This window comes from Wyeomyia smithii, chromosome 3, assembly GCF_029784165.1.
Source record: "Wyeomyia smithii strain HCP4-BCI-WySm-NY-G18 chromosome 3, ASM2978416v1, whole genome shotgun sequence".
NCBI lineage: Eukaryota > Metazoa > Arthropoda > Insecta > Diptera > Culicidae > Wyeomyia > Wyeomyia smithii.
Genome location: NC_073696.1, coordinates 207839820 through 207860382, shown reverse-complemented (window position 1 = coordinate 207860382; position 20563 = coordinate 207839820). Strand labels below are relative to the sequence as shown.

The 20563-nt window shown below is 38.6% G+C and overlaps 2 protein-coding genes across 6 annotated transcripts in view; one reads left to right on the top strand and one right to left on the bottom strand.

Moving 5' to 3' along the window:
- The window catches only part of LOC129727577 (putative epidermal cell surface receptor), a 127654-nt gene extending 110966 nt beyond the window's left edge, over positions 1–16688 (top strand). For 2 of the 4 annotated variants that reach the window (XM_055685544.1, XM_055685545.1), the window contains exons 6-10: positions 60–809; positions 14594–15473; positions 15535–15710; positions 15772–15993; positions 16056–16688. In XM_055685544.1, the coding sequence (XP_055541519.1) occupies positions 60–809; positions 14594–15473; positions 15535–15710; positions 15772–15993; positions 16056–16063 (2036 nt within the window). In that variant the 3' untranslated portion in view covers positions 16064–16688. The remainder of the gene's footprint in view (positions 1–59; positions 810–14593; positions 15474–15534; positions 15711–15771; positions 15994–16055) is intronic. The other 2 variants (XM_055685546.1, XM_055685547.1) reach the window with 2 other exon arrangements.
- On the bottom strand, positions 16643–19793 carry LOC129727578 (DNA helicase MCM8). 2 transcript variants are annotated; one of them, XM_055685548.1, is made up of 4 exons: positions 19689–19793; positions 19294–19632; positions 17522–19231; positions 16643–17461 (listed from the first exon to the last, which is right to left on the bottom strand). In XM_055685548.1, the coding sequence occupies exons 1-4, from the start codon at positions 19708–19710 to the stop codon at positions 16959–16961; spliced, it is 2574 nt and encodes an 857-aa protein (XP_055541523.1). In that variant the 5' UTR covers positions 19711–19793; the 3' UTR covers positions 16643–16958. The 2 variants fall into 2 exon arrangements, with proteins under 2 accessions (XP_055541523.1, XP_055541524.1); XM_055685549.1 differs by having other exon boundaries at positions 19294–19755.
- Between the last annotated feature and the right edge of the window lie 770 nt (positions 19794–20563).

Here is a 20563-nt window from a genome sequence, read left to right as displayed (position 1 = left end):
CGTTGCATGCAACCCTCCCACTTCATGTTCATAACATCATGTTAATCACAACTTTCCAGGTAACGATGTTCTCAAGCCGCTGCTAATGCCAGACACGATAAATCAATTTCTTCCTTCAAAATCACCGAAGAACGATAAAGTAGAAAAAACCAAACCGGAAAAAGAACCGGAAGCGCCGAAAGATCCCCAACATGTTCCATTCTATCCAACCGTTGATGGAAAACCACCAAAAGTCCCGCAGGAGAAACCACACAAGAAATATCCTAAAGAGGATGCTAAAAAAGATCATTACAATAATATTTTCAATGGCAACGAACAATCCGCACCTGGCGACCAAAAGTACGAATATGGCGGTTACGACGATGCACCGAAACCGGCCACCCTTGGAGTGCAACGTCCGGGACCACCGGGATATTACGGTCCGGAAATTAAACCCGGCTACAACGAGTACAATCCATACATCCACGTAAGCGGTCCACCGGGAGCCGTTCCGTTACCACCGGGAGGTCAGCTACCGCACCACCCACTGGACAAACAGTTAATCAATGCGCTTGGACCGAACCCACAGAACATTCCACCCAACATTCGCATCGAACAGTTGCTTCAGCAAATTCATGCCCAAGACCCCAATCCCGGCCCCATCCTGCACGGTCAAAACATCAACAGCAACCCCTACCCGCATCAGCATCAACCGATCGTACCACCTCAGACTACCCACCAGACAGCGGCCGCCGCCAACGGTATCAACTATAATCAGTACGGTGAGCCGCTAGACATTGGACCGCCACATTCCGCACCGCAATCACCAGGTTCATACACATGCACGCACTATTCTGTTTTTCTGTTTGTTGTGTTCTATCTTTTACCTATCGTTGTGTCCCTGTGTTTTTCGTTACTTGTGTTTTCAATGCACTTAAATTGCACGATATTTATGTTTTCTCTCCATTAGATTCGATCAATTTCAACAAATTGATAAATACTATTCTTATTTTCGAAAGCGATGAATGAAGGCGGAGGGGGGGGGGCTCGAATGCTCGCATTTATCTGAAGCAAAATTTTGTATACTTCATTACACTGGTCGATAGAAGCGAAAAAATGCTGACCTGAAGCTCAAAAAAGTTACCCTAGAAAAATTACAACCATTTAACCATTCTTGTGAATTTTGGCGGCCCTAGCCATTGTCAAAACGCGTCAACTTACGTTAAAGTGTCGCATAGTTATTGCACGCCGGGTATATCGCTTCAACGTTATGTTTACGAGAAAACTCATTTATATCTCTGCAAAAAAGTTGATGGCTGAGGGTAAACAAATTTTCGGAATGGTTAAAAAACTAATCTTTAAAATTTTTCAGTTGAAGCCCTAGAGCAAAACATGTGTTCATCAGTGTTATTAGTACTGCATTAAAAGTATGAACCAAAAACAACCCAACAAACAATTTTGTTGAATAACGGCTTGTTATGCTATAGTTCAGCCGAAATCCACTGAATAATAGTTTATTAGGCTGTAAATCAACCAAATTGTTTGTTGGGAACCTTAGATTGTAACACAAAATTGAAAAATAGCAATTAGCTAAAGGTGCATAAAATGGATTCTAGGAATACAATGATAAGAATCACGACAGTATAGGGAGCTTCGTAGCCGCAAGGTAACAGAGTCCGCTTTGATTAGCGGTTGGTCGTGGGTTCGAATCTTAGTAGAATCAGACCATCTGGTTGGACTTTAACATGGGTTTTTTCCCAGGTTCTCGATTACATACCTTTTCTTAAAGCTGAATTCTATACTACTTCTGCTGACTTTCATCCTAAAAAAAATAAATTTCTCTTTTAATAAAACTGGTTTGAGTAATGTATGAATAGTTCTATTCGGGAAAATGTAAATATGGCGCGGTCTTGGCTGGAGGAACGAAGTTTTGGTAAGACTCCTTCCTCTTTTCAAAATATAACTCCTACACGCAAAACTTTTCCTTATTACTTTAGAAGCAATAGCGCAAAATTGCCTTTTGGGTAACAAACCTATTACTTAAAAGGCAATAAAATTCTTCCCCAGTCAAGTAACAACACATACTGCCACATATTTAGCACGTGTTACGGGAGTACGACTATCTAATAATGGTCGTTTCAACCACATGCAAGATTTTTTCTGTCGAAAACTGCTCTCTTTCCATCTCAAGCAAAAAAAAAAAATCACACACCGTCGCATATGTTGCACATGTTATAAGTTTCTTCATTCTCCAATTCATCCGGTGTGCGTGTATCAGTTCGCATACGGAGTAGAGAAAAAATATGACAAGAGCTGCCAAGCAGCATTTTCCCCGTCATAGAGTATGCAAACGTTGATGATTTCAAAGACTTGAAATGGGTCTTGAAATGACACGATCTGTAAACTGCGTTAGAGAAAAACAAAAACATTCGCTTTCCTGCAAGATATCTAAAACACATACTCATTGGTTCATGGAAACTCATTCGCACCTGTTTGAAAATACAATACTCGTGCCTATCCAGACAAAATTCGCAACTTCGGCAACTCTGGTCAGACAGTATTACATATTTCCATTTCAAGTAAACACTGGGGGACGAAACGAAAGTGTTTCTTATTTGACATTTGAGGTTGACGGTTGAGATTCTGATTATGTGTGGATGAAGGGGACAAAAATGAACCTGATCGTTGCATCAATACAAATGCAGCGAGTGAAGTCTTGCTAACACATGCATTGCGGTGCTTGGCTGTATGTTCTCCTCCAGAAACACATACAAGCGTGTGGCCGTCATAATTTTTATTACTTTTTGTTTGTTACTCTTTGTGTATAATGCGCAGTCATAAGATACAATAAGTAATAAAAAATTGCCCTAAAGTAATAAAATGTTCCCCGTTTGCGTTGGGTGTACTTATAAATAAACTGACCAGAGGTGAAGCATAAATTGTGATTGTGACGCGGTGTTGGTAGAAGAAACGACGTTTCGATAAGACGCCTCCTCTTAACAAAATAAGTCCTTCTTATAATAAAACTTATGTCAGGACTCAGGAATATTTATCCTCTCCAGGGAATTTTAATTGGCGATCTTGGCACGGGGAACGAGGTTCGAAAAGACTTCTTCCTCTTGATATAATAAGTCCCTCCTAGAATTAACCTGGTTAGAGAAAAACGTTGGGTGTAGCCGCTTGGCAGGGAATTGTAATTTGGCAGTGGTGGGCACCGCTAAACGAAAATTCAGCGACGCTAATCGCTAAGCCGCTAACCGGAAAATTTAGCTCGATAATCGCTAAACGCTAAACCCACATTAGCGGAACTTTCGCTAATCGCTTATCGCTAACTTTTTAATATGTAAATAGTCATATCGCTATATTTATTGCTTCTGTTTTGTAAGATTTGGACCACTTTGATCTTTTTGCCTTTCTCCTAGAAAGGTATAGCAATCACTTGCAAAACCGAAAGTATAAAAGTGCTCCAAAGGGCCAAATGGCATATATCACTCGACTCAGCTCGACGAGCTGAGCATTTTGATTTGTTTTGCAATCGGACTATTACTTTGCCTGTTATGTTTAAAATTGTGAAATCCAGCTATGAATAGGAACATATTCCGAAGACTACTTGGACTCACTCAATTTTCTCAGATATGGCTGACCCGATTTCCACAAAATTAGTGTCAAATGAAAAGTCTAGTTGCCTCATAACACCCTATTGAATTTTACTGTAATCGAACTGTAACTTCGTCTGTAATGTACCGAAATGTGAAAATCACGAAACTTCATTATCTCAGAAACTACACAACCGATTTGATCAATATTATTATCAGATGAGCGGACTAGTTAAGCGTTACCTGATGAATTATGATTGAACATGTGGTTTCAAAATTTGGCTGCCTTATACGTTCCCATTTTATTTGATTATAATCGAACTTAAGCAACCGTTATGTATTAAATTGTTAATAAAACAACGAAAGTCTATTATCTCAAAGATTACATGACTTATTTGAACATAACTAGTGTCATACGAACGAGTCATCTCTCAAACTTACAAATAACAAACTTCATAACAATTTGATATGTGGCTCAAATGTTATGGAAAGAAAAAAAATTCAAAGACTATTTGAAACTATACTCGCTTTGATCGATATATGTGGCCTCAACATAATTTATATGTGGTGTTGTACTATTTGAACGTTCCAAATTAATTGATATTGATTCCTTGCGATGTGTTTAAAGTCTGCAAATGCACGACGAATCGGCCATAGGATATGATCAAAGTCAAATAACAAATCGTTTGAAATGATTGGTTTTATCGAAATGACAACATCCTCGGCTTTTGGCTTCTGTACATCGCCTTAATTCTGAATATATTCATATTGGGTGGTATTCGGTCATTTTCAGCAGATTTGGCATCAATACACCGGAAATACCCATTTTGGGAGGTATTTAGTTCGCGAGATGTGCAGAAATTTGTGCAGAAATTTGTAGGGGTGTCAAAACATTATGAACATATTTTTTACCACTAAAAACATTTACCTGCCAAATTTGGTTCCATTTAGTTGATTAGTTCTCGAGATGTGCAGAAATTTGTGTTTCATTTGTATGGGACCCCTCCCTTTCAGAAGAAGGAGGGGTCTCAAACTATCATAGAAACTTTTATCGGCACCAAAAACCCCTACATACAAATTTTCACGTCGATCGGTTCGGTAGTTTTCGAGCCTATATGAATCAGACAGACAGACATACCGGACTGCATTTTTATATGTATAGATTACAACATCAATTTTTTAGAACCTTAAGAGTGAATATACATTTATTGGATTGAAGCGTTCATGTTAATCTATTTTTACAAATAATAAGTTTAAATGAGAAAGGCTGGGTCTGACCGCTAGGTGGATTAATTTAGGTTTTGGTTAAACAAACGAAAGCAATTACTTTTTAAAGCTAAGTATTTACAATAAGAGGTTCACGAAACGGTATTCATATTTGATTTTGTAAAAACAAGAATGTTTTCATAAAAGTTTAATTATTATCCGAATCGAAAAAGTAGAACCAAAGTTGTCATAATTTCAAGCGCATTGCAATTTACCAAAGTTCTTGGTGTACCGAAAATTTAATCTAGACCTTGTGCTTGTTCTTCAAAATGCTCCTGTGGCTTGTACGATAGCTGGAACTCCATTCTGGGGTAAAAAAACTGACAGAAGTAACTTTCGCAGCAAAGTATGTTTATCATTCGAATCAATTTTCGTACGACATCAGCAATCCACAGTTTTTCTAAATATTTCTATTGTCGCTTCTCTACAAAATTTAGCGAATTAGCGATTAGCGTTTCGAAATCCAAAATTTTAGCGACGCTAACAGTTTCGCTAACCAGCTCAAAAATTAGCGAAACCGTTAAATCGCTCACTGAATTTTAGCGTCGTTAATTAGCGAATTGGCGAATCAGCGGAATGGTGCCCACCACTGTAATTTGGCGATATTGGTAGGATAGAAAGAGGCTCGGTATAGTAGACAGTCACCTTGAAACGAAAGGGTAAATTCTCACACAGTAGCACGGATATAAATGAAAAAGCTGGAAAACACTATTTACTTCAATAGTGAATACTGCCAATAATATGAAGTGCGGAGTACAGAAAACGCGTGGGCAATATCACAATCGATCAAATGTCTCTGGTCGCAGTGATGAGTCCACACAGAGAAAAAAATATCACGACATTACAACATTGTGATTCAGCATGTGTCCATGTATCCAACAAAAAGTAAGAGATTATTTTTGCCTTATCGAGCCGCCTTTTTTATACCGTCTGCCGGTGTGATATTGTGCCAAAAAAGCATATGTTTTTATTCCTTAGCTTGTAATGTACACATTGGAGCAATGAATTTGATACAGGGGTAGACAAAATGATTGAGACAGGCAAAATTTTATAAATCTTTAAATAGTCACAACTTCACGAAAAATAAATCAATTTTGATGAAACCGGTTTCATTTTACTGGAAAACTATTCTAGTTTCCAAAATTTACTAGAAAATTTGACGGGACCAACGGACACCGGAAATATCCCGAATTTCAGGAGTGTGTGTCGAAATGTGCATTCTTGCAATGTTTATAACTTTTACTGACATCTTGTTTCTTTTAGATTTATATGTTAACAATAAGCTAGGATTTATTCATTGGTACCCAAAGGTTGAAAATCCGTGAAGAAACCATCGAGATATGAATTAATTAAGTATGTTTTTGGCAGTTTTTTTGCTGTTGGGTACATAGTACACGAAAAAGTTTTTGTTAGAAAAACTTTTTTTCTTTAAGAGTTTGCACTGTGATTTGTTCTGAAGAGCTTTAGGTAACTAAATTGTCTATCTCAAAACCTTCATTTAAAAAAAATCTCAAATAACCGAGATTTTTAAAATCACTTTTTATTTTTTTGAATATTTTTTCAGTGTAGGACCTGAAATTCAATTTTTTAATATTTTTAAATAAAATTTCATATAATTTTTTAGAAGTTATCTATTGACAATGATTCTCTATCGCTCTTTATTATTTAGATATGTCAATTTATAAGAAAAAGGTTTAAATGCTTCAAACCCTTTCAAATGTTAGTCCATGGGACTTACAATTTTTTGGGCTGCGACCAATGGAACGTAAGGGAAAAAATTGACCTTCGAATTTCGGTTAGCGATAGGGCGCAAGAAGTTTTATCTTCTCGAAAAATGTCTTTATACACAATTTCAGCTCAATCGACTTTCTGGGACTTTCTCACTTATTTCACTTGTCCTATTTTCATTTTCACTTCACCTAACTTTAGATGGAATCTGGAATTAGGTCTATAAAAGGATAATGAGCGTGAGAGTGAAATTCAATTCACCGTGTAGTGACTCCCGTAATAAGTACCATTATAAAATAGTTCATTTCATATTTACTAACCTTACTTTTTACCGATCATCGAATCCAGAATACGTCGCCATGTCCTTTGGTCTTGGGCATTCTTCGATCTCCCCTAGCACCTGTTTCGCGGGCATCTTCGTCGACAGCACATATCCAACGAGTGCGGAGTCTACCTAGAAGTCGACGCCCTCTATCGGGATTTCTGCTAAATATAGTCTACGCTGGTCGTTCTTCCGGTATTCTGGTTACATGCCCAGCCCACTGCAACCTGCCGTGTTTTATCCGCTTGACTATATCCGCCGATTTTTATGCCTGGGACACTTCATGGTTCATGCGTCTGCGTAAAAGATCATTTTCTAATTTACCGCCAAGTAAGGCTGTGCGAGATTTCGAATGATTTCGTATAATTTCGCAAAACTCGAAATTTCCCGAAATTTCGCGAAATTTCGGTTTCGCGAAATTGCCGAAAAATTTCGTTGAATTTCGCTAAATTCCGCCTAAAATTTCGCGAAATTAAACTTCCAATTTCGACGATTACGAAATTTCGCGAAATTTCGGACCAAATTCCCGACGCACATTATTAAATTATTTTGGTTTGTGCTCATTGCGACTATAAATTAAATTGAATATATCTCAACAGATATCTGGTATACTAAGTCAGTCATAGAAGAATAAACTCTCAGCCGGTAATTTTTGTTTTTAAAGACAAAACCGTAACATCATGCGGTATTTTTTATTCACGCAGAGCATAAAATTCATGTCATCACTGAAGTCATATTCGAGGAATATGAAGACGTCCAAATGCGCTACAAGGTATCTAGTAATTTGTTTGTAGGAATAAATTTTACGCATCTTTTACGTACATCAAAATGTGGTTATATTTGCAGCCCACAAGGTTAAAGAGGTAACTTTTAGTGTTTCGTTTAGGAGGGCATAGCAATTTCTGTCAAAACTAAAGCTCTGAAGCTCTATCTTACAGGCCAAATGTTCTATGCTACTCGACTTGTGAAAATTTCAAGCGTTTTTTCGGATTTCTCTGTGTTAGAGGACTCCTCTTCGCACACCGTAGTGTATTTAAATGTGTTTTTCAAAGTTATCAAAAGACCACGAAAAATCACGCGGGGGGTGTGGGGGTTAACGAATAGACCACGTAGTCTTTTTTCTGACTTATAATTTATTGTTGCTACTAAGTCAAGACGAAGCTTTCGCAATTTTTTATTTGACACGACTTGATAATTGATAAGTGTCACGGAAAGTTTGAGAGTTGTCAGCAATTAACTGTAATCAAATTTTTGAAACATATTTCAAATTTATCCGATTTTTTTTTGTTTTAAACAGGCTTTGCCTTATATGGCATTTACTTCTTTAGAATAATAGTTCTATTTTGCAATGCATCGGGATTTATGACATTTTTTCTGGAAGTATATTTCAATACTCAACGACCGGTAAAAAAAATCAACGTTTTGGTCTTAAAAACAATATATAAGACCTGGATGTTCGTAAACTGAAGGAAGAAAGAAAGATGTTTATATTTTGTTCGACATTCAAAAACTTTGTTAGTTATTAAAAAAACTAAGTTACAAATCCGATACCTGAAAATCACTAAAAGTAAGGTTTCACTTATTATCAACTAATTATTTTTCTAAATGATTCCTAGATGAGTATACAATTTACCATAACTATAAGCGAAAAATTTATCGTAGATGATCAAACTGCTTAAACAAATTTTATTTATTTTGATACTCAACAACAAATTAAAAATCATTTCGAATATGCTCAACAGAATAGTTAATTTTAAATTACTTTCAGGTAAGGAAATTAGTATATTTTTTAAGGACAATGAAATATTATTAAAAATTAAACAACCATTATGTATTTGTTATTTTGGTTTTGAGAAAATGATATTACTGAAAATTCTATTTACAATTTGCGAAATAACTAATAATCAGTTTTCTTAAACCTTCATTTTTTTTTAAATTTAAAGTATGAAAAACATAAAATTTAAAGTATGAAAAACATATATTGTACATATATTTGCAGAATAAGATCACAAAACAAAAGATCACGAAAGACCACGGGGGAGTAGGAGGGTATAAAAGGGATCAAAATATGACCACGTAGTTTAGGAATGGTCCCAAATGCATTTTATTATTTTTGGTGTCGCAGAAACTCACAGGGCATATTTTTTTAGGACAAAATTATTTTCTACAACCATACAAACAAACCGATTTAGCTGAAAAAATAATTTATTCTCCAATTGGGCACTCTGTGGGTAATTAAAATATTTTTATAATCGAAACAGTTGGTTTGATTGGCATAGTGCCTTTGGCAAAGTTGTAGATAAAAATATTGTCCTTCCAAAAATAAACATGTTGTAATTTTTTTTTTTTTTTTGAAAAAATATAACTTTTTTTTTATTTCTTCATCGCTTCGGTAATTTTATTGTAATTTTTATGTAAAAAAAGATTTTTGAAAATAAGCTTTTTTATATTAATTTTAATGTTTCTTTCACATTAAAAAAAATGAAATGAGTTTTTTTATCGGAAAGATAAAATTACTATCTAAAACTTTTCAAGAGACGTCACACTGATCAAAAAACTTTTGACTCTGAAAATATTTATAATCACAATAATCCTTCCAAAATAGCATTTTAATTAGCTTCTCATCCTATAGAAACGTTTATGCAAAGTTTAAGCCAAATCTAAAATGACAAAAAATATTGAAACTAGGACATTTACAGAAAAGTTAACTTAAATTTTGTTTTCCTCGAATCGATAAAGACTTAATCTAGTCTGACTAAACGGTGTTAAAAAAAATTCAATAGCACTGGTCGACAAAAGCGAAAAAAAAGTTGCCCTAAAGCTCAAAATTGTTGCCCTCCAAAGGTTTTACAGCTTTTTAACCATTCCTCTGAATTTTGCTGCTTTTAGAGAATGCAAAAATGCATCAGAAGGCCGCCGAGGAATTGCTAATCGGATTCGTCGCTTTTACGTTTGCATAGGAAAAAACTCTTTGGAAAAGTTTTCTTTGCTATGGACATCAAAACTCACAGGAATGGTTGTAAACCTACCTACCATCTCTCATGTTTTCCAGTTCGAGCTCTAGGACATAACTTGGATTTTGAATGATGAAAGTGCTATGAAAGAAGGATTACTATTTAAAACATAGTTGCATTCAAACCAAAAAAATCAGTTCAGAAATAAGATGATTTAGTCCCTAGATAAGTAATGTCGCTGGCGTCGCTGGATTTTTACAGGTTATGTATAGAGTTGATCTGCTTGGGGACGTAACGTCAAACGTCGTTACACTGAACGGAATCGTCGAGTCCTTATTAGAGAAATTTATTATTCAGAAGTATCAGACGGATGAAATTAAAAAAGTCATATGAAATACTCCATGCACTAATAATTCACTAATAATTTATATTTTCAGTGATAGTTGTCGACTATTTACAGCATGAGTTCAAGCGCATATGTGAAAGAAAATCATTCATGTTCCCGGCGGGTGATGCCGTATGGCTCCGCCGGGAATGGGTTAGGGAATTCATATACAAACATGAACTGTTTAACGATTCAGTTTCACACCGTTTCACTTTCGATGTGCTCATCCAGCAAGCAAAGGGTGATAATCAGTTCTTAAATGATATACAATCGTTAAAAGCTAAAGTCAAGCAATGATAACACATTTATGTGCAAGCAATTTGGTTCAGTGTAGTCTGCTTTTTCTTTTGGCAGTTTTTGCCCATAACAAGGCTCAAAATAGAGGTAGGTCTACTAGATCATGATTCTCAAAGCAGTTTCCAAGTCGAAACGCGAAAAATCGACTCTAGTGCTTGGGATCTTTTGTGCAACATGATTTGCCTCGAATACAATGGGCACACTAGCGACATTACTTATCTAGGGACTAAATAATCTTATGTTCAGAAGTTTATTAAATTATTATTTACAAAGACATTTCGAGTTTGATTATTTGTATCTATCGCGTTAGTATTACCTGCAATATAATCTGTGAAAATGAATGCATCAAGATTTTAGTTTTTAAAATTTTTGATTTTCTCGTCATTGTCGGTTTATCGATATCTGAATACCTACGTTACTCTTCGTCGACCAGGTAAGCACCTTGCGATCAGCTGCTGAAGGGTACTTCGTTAGCGTACGCTCCAACGTTACAAATCATTGTAATGCTATGTTTCAGAAACATTTATTTTATTTTTCGAAATTTCGCGAAATTTCGCGAAATTTAGAGACCAATTTCGTTTCGTCTCGAGAACTCGAAATCCACCTTGATTTCGTTTCGACTAATTTGGCGAAACCGAAATTAAGGGTTAATTTCGTTTCGTTTCGTTTCGACACCAGAAAAGCCGGTTTCGCACACCCCTACCGCCAAGGATTGAACGCAAAATCCTACGCTCAAACACCAAGAGCTCGCCAATCGGCCTCTCTCAACATCCATGCTTCATGGCCGTAAAAGGCCACGGCAGAGATGTGTTTTGTAGAGTGCAAGTTTGTTTTGGCAGAGTTAATGATGAGCCCTATTCTCGCAGCTTTCCCCCTGAGAGGTCCGAAGGCCGATGTTGAACTAAAAGTTCAACCTTCAAGGGTAACAGGTATCAGCCTAATTAGTTTTGTTGGGAAATCCTGTTCGAACATACCTCGCCATAACTCATTTCTCTCAACTGTATCGTAAGTTGGCCTAAAATCCATGAACAGATGGTGAGTCTGCAAGTTGAATTCCAGAAATTTATCGAGAAACAGGGTGTGATTATCAGGGTGGCATCAAAAAGGATAATGTCGAATTTCGAAAACCGATCATGTAGAGTAGTGAGGGGCAAAAATACGCACGGGGTAAAAGTACGCATTGGCCTTTCCGAAGCATACGAGCAAAATAAACTGGCAACATTGTATGAATTTGCAGTATTATAACGTCAGTTATTCACACATGTAAACACATAAGATTCCGTTTAAATGGGGCGAAGCTATGAGGAAAGTTGTGTTTTGAGCTGTTTTGATCTATTTTTTTTTAGTTTTGGGAACTATGATTTACCTATTCGGAAACTACAGAAACTCGAAAACAACAGAGCCTAAAAAGCTCTTGTATAACTGTGGTTTGTATGAATTTGTTTCGCCGGAAATAAGTTGATGTTTGTCATAAAACTTAAACCAGTTGGAAAACTCATTGGGGGCAAAAGTACGCGAACCGCGGGGCAGAAGTACGCACTAAGTGCCATTAACCGTAATGAAAAATGAGTTCAATAATGATGTTTCTGTACAGAAATTACTCCAAATTAACTAGTGATATGCGGATGTGCTCCGAAACTGAGGAATATTATGGTTTCATGATTTTTTGAATGGAATCTTACAACCATTTTAATAGTTTTGTTGATATGTTTTCAAAATGGTCCTTCCAGAATAGAAAGGGGCTTCTAGAAGCCAAAGAAACAATGAAAAATACAAGGCCAAATACCATCCAATATTTATTTTTGCAACTGGGATGATGTCCACAGATCGGAAAATGGCCCAGACGCCATTTTGATTTTCAAGATGGCGACTTCCGGTTTCTAGAAAGCAACCTAAGATGGTCTAATACCCTCCAATATGAGTATTTCCGTAATCAAGATGATGTCCAGAGACTGGATACCAACCCCAGACACCATTTTTGATTCCAAAAGGCGACTTCCGGTTTATGGAAAACAACAAAATGTGATCAAATACTAGGTAATATGAGTATTTTCGGAATCGAGATGATGCTCTGAGACCATTAAATGACCCCAGACGCCATTTTAGATCCCAAGATGTCGACTTCCGGTTTCTAGGAAACAACCCAGAATGGTCGAGTACCTCCCAATATGTGTATATCTTAAAATCAAATGACGATCTGAGACCGGAAATCGACTTCAGACGCCATTTGCAAATTCAAGATGGTGACTTCTGGTTCGTCTGGTGTCGTATTCAGGCCTCTTGGCATCATACTTATTTGCGATGGTATTTGGTCAATTTTTGGATGTTTTCCAGAAACCGGAAGTCACCATCTTGAATTTAAAAATCGCGTTTGGAGTTTATTTCTGGTGTCTGCGCATCATCCCGATCCCTGAAATACTCATATTGGTATTCGGCTATTTCAGGTTGTGTTCCGGAAACCGGAAGTCACTATCGTGGAATTCAAGATGGCGTCTGGGATCGTATTCAGATTTCTTGGCATCAGATCGATTCCGAAATAACTTATATGGGGTGGTATTTGGTTCGTTTTTACTGTTTACCGCAAACCGGAAGTCACCATCTTTAGTTCAAAAAACGTCTGAAGTTGATTTTTGCTCTCAGAGCATCAATTCGATTCCAAAAATACCAGTATTGGGTGGTATTAAACCATTTTTGGTTGTTTTTCGGAAACCGGAAGTCGCTTTTTTGGAATCTAATATGGCATCTGGAGTCGTTTTCGGGTCTTTGTGTTTCACCCCGGTTCCGAAAATAAATTTTAATAATTTGTTTCTATGGCCTTCAGATGCCCCAGTGGAATCTCTTCTGAAAGGTCAATTTTTGGGATATATCACCAAAACTCCCAAACATATCCCCAGAAAACCGAATTTCCGGAAGTAAGAAAATTATTTCGGGGCACCGCTCTAACGCAGCTAAAAAGAATCAGTGCAAAACCAGCGAAAAACAATTAACTTTTTCAAGCATAGTAATAAATACACTGTTCATACAGTGCGAACTTTTGCCCCGTAAAATGCGTATTTTTGCCCGGCATGCTGGGTAAAAGTTCGCATCCGAGTATTTTTTCTAAAAAGTGAAATTCTCATGCTACAAACAAAATTCGAAAAACTCTGGTAATACATTTTGAAGGCGAAAGGTTCATGTACCGCTTGGAAACAAAACCGAATTTTATGATACTTGTTTGCAATAGCACTGCTGCAAAAACAATTAAGTGCGTACTTTTGCCCCTAACTACTCTATATTTTGTTTATTGATCCAAAAAAATCATCTGTGCAAAATTTCAATCGGACATGATTTGGGGGTGCCTTGAGGTTTTTGTTTCACGCGGATTCCGGAACTTACGCGGTTTTTTTACGCGGCACGTATCCCCCATGTGAAAGCGACTTTAGTGTATAGTCACGAAATTCCATTTTTATAGACAAGCAGCCTTCTGCTGCGTAGTCTGACCTAGTATATTTTCTCGATATTCCTTCGCCAGAATATACGGCTGATACTGGACACCTTGTTTCCCATGGAAGAAACACCGACGACCGCATTTGTAGCATGGAAATAAGTAGGTGACAAGAAAAAGTAGCGATAAAGTTTACCTTTCGTGGTAATTATAGGAAGATAACCAAGTATTTAAAAGTTAGCGAATGACAGGGACGCAAACTCGAAAAGAGGATTGTTATTCTCCGGGATTCAAGAAGGTTAGGTTTATGTAGAATTTTCCATATCGATTTTTTAAATGTCTTAGAAATGCATGAATCGTCATGATTTGGTGCTGTCTCAAAAAAAAACTTAGAAGAATCAACTTTTGAGGAGTCAGAAAATTTTCGAGTTGGAAGACATTTCTTCTTTTCTCACCGGTCAAAAAAGTGAAAATTTTATTAAATAAAATTGAAGATCGAATGATGAGCGTTCGACCACTGAATTTCTGCCACTATTAGTTAACGAAACACAAGACAAGCAATACAATTTATTTTTTCCCTGTATCATTATCCCTATTTTACAGTACTGCGAGAATCAACTGACTTCGTCTCCATTTTTTCAGGTCCTAACCTCGGTTTTCCTTCCCTGCAGACCGATTTGAAGGTACTAGCGTTGGACGCAATTGATCCGAACACGGTGCGCGTTATATTCATCGTCCCGCAGGTGTTTGTTGGACTGCACGGCCGAGTCGAGCTGCGGTACACCCGCACGCGAAACAACGACACATCCACCTGGCAGGCACAAGTGTTCGCCCCGCCAGACGATCTGATCGCCACCTCTCAGCTGGAATTTGAACTGCCCGGTCTCGACCCGAACACCGAATATCGGGTCAAGATTACGCTGGTCCTGCGGGACGTAAGCTCGCAGCCATCTAGTCAAATATACAACGTTCGAACGCCTTCCGATCGAGTGATCACCCCACCGCCCCTGATCAACACCGATTTACACTATCCTCATTTGAGTCATCCTACCAACTTCCTCAAAGAGATCATCCAAGATCCGGTGCTGAGGGCGAATGATATCAACTCGACCTGGGCTAAGATAACCTGGCGCAAGCTGGATGACGAGGAACTGGACTACGTGGATGGTATTCAACTGCGCTACAAAGAGATCGATGGTATGGTGTACGACGCAACTCCACTGATTCATCGAGCGCTGAGTGAATATACGGTAGAAAATCTGAAGCCCCAAACTCGGTACGAAATGGGAATATTTTTCATTCCTTTCCCCGGCCATGGTGAAGAAGTGCGGGCAGGAGAGATGTTACAGTTTACTACCGCTCAACGAGTCGACATGTACGGATTCGAGGTGGTCGTCAATGTCAGCAAGATAAAGGCCGGCAGTGTCGAGGTAAGCTGGTCCGGTGTACCATATCCGGAGGATAAATACATCAATATCTATCGAGCCATTTACCAGAGTGACAGCGGTAAGGAGGACTCGAGGTAAGTTTGAACTAGTGATAAAGTGATGATTAAAATAATAAAAAAACATTGTGGTTTTTAGTGTTTTCAAAGTAGCTAAACGCGATTCTACCACTGGAACACTTATAATGGATCTTAAACCTGGCACTCGGTACAGACTTTGGTTAGAGATGTACCTTACGAACGGAAGCATAAAAAAGAGTAATGTGGTGAACTTCATTACGAAACCCGGTGGACCAGCGATACCTGGAAAACCTGGTAGGTGAAGTCTGTTACATACTTTGACGGTAGACTATATTGTTCTTCGATTCTTTTCCAGGAAAGTTATCGGTAGCCGGCTCTGATGCCCTGCCGGGTGATTATTACGGACCGCTAGTGGTCGTGGCAGTGATAGCATCCCTTGCTGTGATGTCCACCCTGATACTGCTTCTCATACTCACCAGAAGGCGAGTACAAAGTGCCACAATTACTCCGCCGCGTAAGAACGAAGTTTCCTACGATAACCCTAGCTATAAAGTCGAAATTCAGCAGGAAACAATGAGTAAGTCATTTTTAAACAGTAATTACGTTACATATAACTAAATATACGAATTTCATTAACAGATCTGTAACATCGGCAATTGTCTTTTTGAACCGCCAGAAATTCTAGTTCGACAACAAGAGAAACGATTTTATCTATTTATCGACTGCCATCGAAAGGCAATTTCTGTATATTTATTTTATTCTTTAGACCTTGCTCTACATTGTACATAAGCTAGGAAAGTGAGGCATCACATACGCCGAGTCGCTCTGATCAAATCTAAGACTAAAATCCGTCCTCAATTTGTCCCAGCATGAAGACCAATGAAAAGGATCAACTATTTTCCAGCAGTCTTCCGCATAACCTCAGTTGAACGTTACATTAGAAAAAAAAAAACACATAGTACGTATGCAAATTGTTTAGAATCTAGGATGAATTAAATGAAACGCATTCCCAGTGACCATTCCACAAGACCGAAATGCGAAATGGTGAAACCAAATGGACTGGCTCAAGTAATTTCGAGTACTAGTTATGAACAGAAGATCCCCTACTGATTTGTAGTTTAGGTAAAGTCGATTCTAATTAAGCAAAGGCTGTAAATACATACTACATCGTGAATCGAAATGTCTAATTCCGTACTTTAGCTAACCATAGTTGTTCTAGCGTAATGTTTGATTTATTTTTTTGTAAATAAGAGATATTTTTATACTACTAAATGCATGATTGTTTTTGTATCCGAATTATTCGTTATTTTTAGGGCCTTTTTTATTTAATCGCTTGAAGTGTTCAACACCTTAAACAATTTACAGCCTCAAAAAACAGCGCAGATTTTTTTTTTACAATTGTGAAGGTAACAAAAAAATTTAATAACTTCTGCGGATAATCGTTTTCATTTTTTATTGAAAGATTCGTAGTCATCCTTAACGAAAATATTACCATCTAAGTACGAAGTACTTAGATGTCTCTTAGCAGAACTCTTCTCGAATTCATTCTGTCATAAATTTATACAAGTCCTTACCTTTCTTCAGCAGAAACCCTTGCAAATTGAGCGCATCTAAAATACGGTTGAATTCTGTACCTGTTCCTCCAGCCATATCTCTTAATTCGGCAAGCGAAAAAATAGTTTTTCCCTGTGCTCGTGATTTGCTATGCAACAACTGTACGAACTTCTTGACCATAGTGGCCTGGCTGGTTCCAGTACCGTTCATTAGCCGGCTGGGCTGCAAATCCCCAATGTCGTTGGTAAAGACGTCAAGCATACTGAAACGCAGAATATCCATCACATCCTTCGCGTGTTCGAGGGTAGCCTCTGGTTCCAGATCAATTCTAGCCCGTGCTTGTGTAAGCCGAATCAGTGCCTCCAGCTGTCGCGTTGTCACCGGAAGCGAGTTCATACCATCCTGGGCACGACGCAACTCGTCGTAAAAATCACGAATAGCGAGTGCCGCTTCCTCTGTAAGTTTGGGGTTTATGTTTTTGCGCGCGTAAGCTGTATTGAAGAAAACCACTATATTTTTGTACTGAAATTTAATAAAGAAAAAACAATTACCAATATATTTCTGCTGCAACTCCGGAGGCAGCAGATCCATTTTTTCACCACTACGAAGCTTGAGCCGTACCTGCAGCGTGGCTTCTGCGGTTGGTTCCTGTGATTGAATGCCGCTCATACCGGTTAGAATGGCCTGAAAAGCCGCTGCTTGCGGAGCTTGACCGCCTTTAACACCGTGCAGTCGATGAATGTTGGCAGCCACAAGATTGTCCAATTGAGCGTCATGTCGATCCAGTTGAATAAAAACCAAATCGAATCGCGACAGAAGAGCGGGTTTCATTTTGAGATTCTCGGTCACCGTTTTAGACTTGTCATAGTGACCTCCGGCGGGATTGGCAGCCGCTAAAATACACGTTCGTGCCGGCAGCGAACAAATGACACCAGCTTTAGCCACGCTCACTACCTGTTGCTCCATCGCTTCCAACAGAGACTGATGATTACCGGCCATTTTATCAAACTCATCAATGCAACAGACGCCCTGGTCGGCCAACACAAGAGCACCAGCTTCCAAAGATCCTCCGGATCCTTTTTCCATACGAACCGAAACCGTTAAACCAGCGTTGGAAGTACTGTTTCCACAAACAAAAATACCTCGCGGTGATACATCGGCACAAGACTGCAGAATTTGACTTTTACCAATGCCAGGATCACCAACCACCAAAACATGGATCTCAGATCGTCGCTTTCCGGCACCGGTCGAACCTCCGAATAAACCAAGCAGCAATCCCGCCTTAATCATTTCGTGACCATAAATCGTTGGACATAACGAGTGTACCAACAAACGAAAAGGACAAGGCTCAGCGCGAATAGTCCGGATGGCTTCCATATCCCGGTCACTAAAATCCCCTGCTTTGTGCCAACTAGTTATAGTATTTTTGTTACTACGAACTGCAACCGCGTGCAAGTACATCTTGTACATGCTGGCTGTATTTTTAGCTTTGGCGCTATTTTCCTCTTGCGGACGACCCTTAAGAATTCCGGTGATCGTAACGTCGTCACCCGGACACACGAAATCAACCATTTCATGAGTCAACTCTACTTCGATACTTCTTGGCACTTGACCATGTTCTGCGCGAGCTCCCAGCATTGATTCCTGCAGTCGAACCGATTGGATCGGTTCGGTTCGGGTGAAAGGCGATGATCGCAATGGAACAAAATTGCTGCGAGCTTTGCAACCCTCGCGGCAAGAAGCTGGCACCACAAAAATACCATCGGTCTGGCGAATGACTTGTTGCCCCTGGCAAAGGGAGCAACGGAAAGCCATCCACGTATTGATTATCTGCGAACTACCAGATCGAATAATAGTTCCACGAATGGCCACCAGTTTCCCGAAATTGTTCACCTTCATGTGACGCAAATGTACTTCCGGCCCGTGACCAAGTATACGTGGACGAATTGGTTGTAGTAAAAGCTTGTTTCCTGCAGTGGATTCTTCCTGTGACTGCGATCCTTCTCGTTTTAAATATTTTATAACATTCTGGTACATTGCTAGACCGCAAATTGCAAGAGTTTGGTCAGGATTGTGAGCGATGTCTTGCCGAAAGCTTGGCCAATTTCGCATAGCGTCAGCATCCGCTTCTACCACCGTAATGTCTAACTCGAACCAAAAATCATCATGAATTGAGCGTAAGTCGTACTGCTTAGAATGTTTAGCGTAATGCTGTTCCATTGCTTGTATTTTTTTCAATGTGCTTGAGCCTTTGCAATAGTCTAAAATCAATTTGAGTGGAACATATCAATTTAGTTAAACATACTGAATTGAGATTCCCTACCTTCTTGTGGCAGATACAATTTCCATCCTGAATACTCGCAGGTTTCATTCTCCAACATAATCGAAAACAGCGGCTTGGCTTGAGATATGCTAACCGTATGCTCATCGGCTCCCTCAGTACCGCCCATCGTTGTTGACATCGACGGAATCCCGTAGCCGACAGGTTTCTCACGAGGGGGACCATGATTTCCTCCACGAAAGCTGTATGGTCGCCAGAACCCACGGCCGCGAAACGGACGCCGGGTTCCACGAGAACCACCTGCTCCACGATTACCTCGGGCCGTGGAAGGCCCAGCTGGATTATCCATTGTATTGAGCCTCAAAAACACGGGAGTGAAAGCTGGTTTTAAATTAAAATTGTAACAAAACTTTGCTCAACACAATTTTGTATCTAACCTAGCAATGGAAACCTAAACATAAACAAGGTGTGTTGCTACATTTCCGTTTGCAACGCCACTAGAGTTAGCACCGGGCAGAGATGCCAGATGTTTTGGAAAAATGTCTGCAACTGCTCGACAAACCGGAAAAATGTGCTCGAAATCTGAAAAACATCTCAAAAAAAAATCGCTTGCGCAGGCAAAAGTCTGTAAAAAACTGCACACATTTTAAGAAAATCTGCGCAAATATAAGGAGACTCTGACAAAAATCTGCACAAACCGTGGAAAAACTGCAAATATCTGCAAATCAATAAAAATCTGCACACGGACTCCAAAAATCTGCGGTTTGCAGACAAATCTGCACATTTGGTATCCCTGGCGGCGGGTGTTGGAAAGAAGAAAAATCAACAGATATTTGTTAGCAAAAATTATCAATACATATATTAACCCTCTAGTGCCCAGTGTCGCCTCTAGACGATCTTTAGTTAAAGCTTCAAAAAGCTTCAATCAATACTTAAAAATATTTATGAAGATTCATAGTGATTTTTTCGAAGTCCATCTGAAAATTAACTTGGGTACTAGAGGGTTACATTTTGAAGATATTTCTATATAAACTGTTAAAATTAAAACACTTCTACAATTATCAATGATATATTGCTTTAACGACAGTTCTAATAAAGCACACCAATGAAAATATCTACAATGAGTTCGCATTGTCATTTATCACTAAATTATGCTAGAAGATTGTGAGTCATCAAATTGATCAAAATTTCCGTGTAAATTTTCAAAGTAAATTGCGCTATAAATCACTTGTTCACTAGCGCCGCCTGGTGACCTTATCGCCACAGTACATTTTTTTTTCGCTGGTGTACGATGCTGGTGGTACTGGTAGCG

Coding starts and splice junctions, on each gene's coding strand:
- LOC129727578 (XM_055685548.1), bottom strand. CDS start 19,710: ATGTTTAGGTTTCCATTGCTAG. Junction 19,633..19,688: donor GTTTAGGTTTCCATTGCTAG/GTTAGATACAAA, acceptor ATTTAAAACCAG/CTTTCACTCCCGTGTTTTTG. Junction 17,462..17,521: donor GTTGCAGCAGAAATATATTG/GTAATTGTTTTT, acceptor TCTTCAATACAG/CTTACGCGCGCAAAAACATA.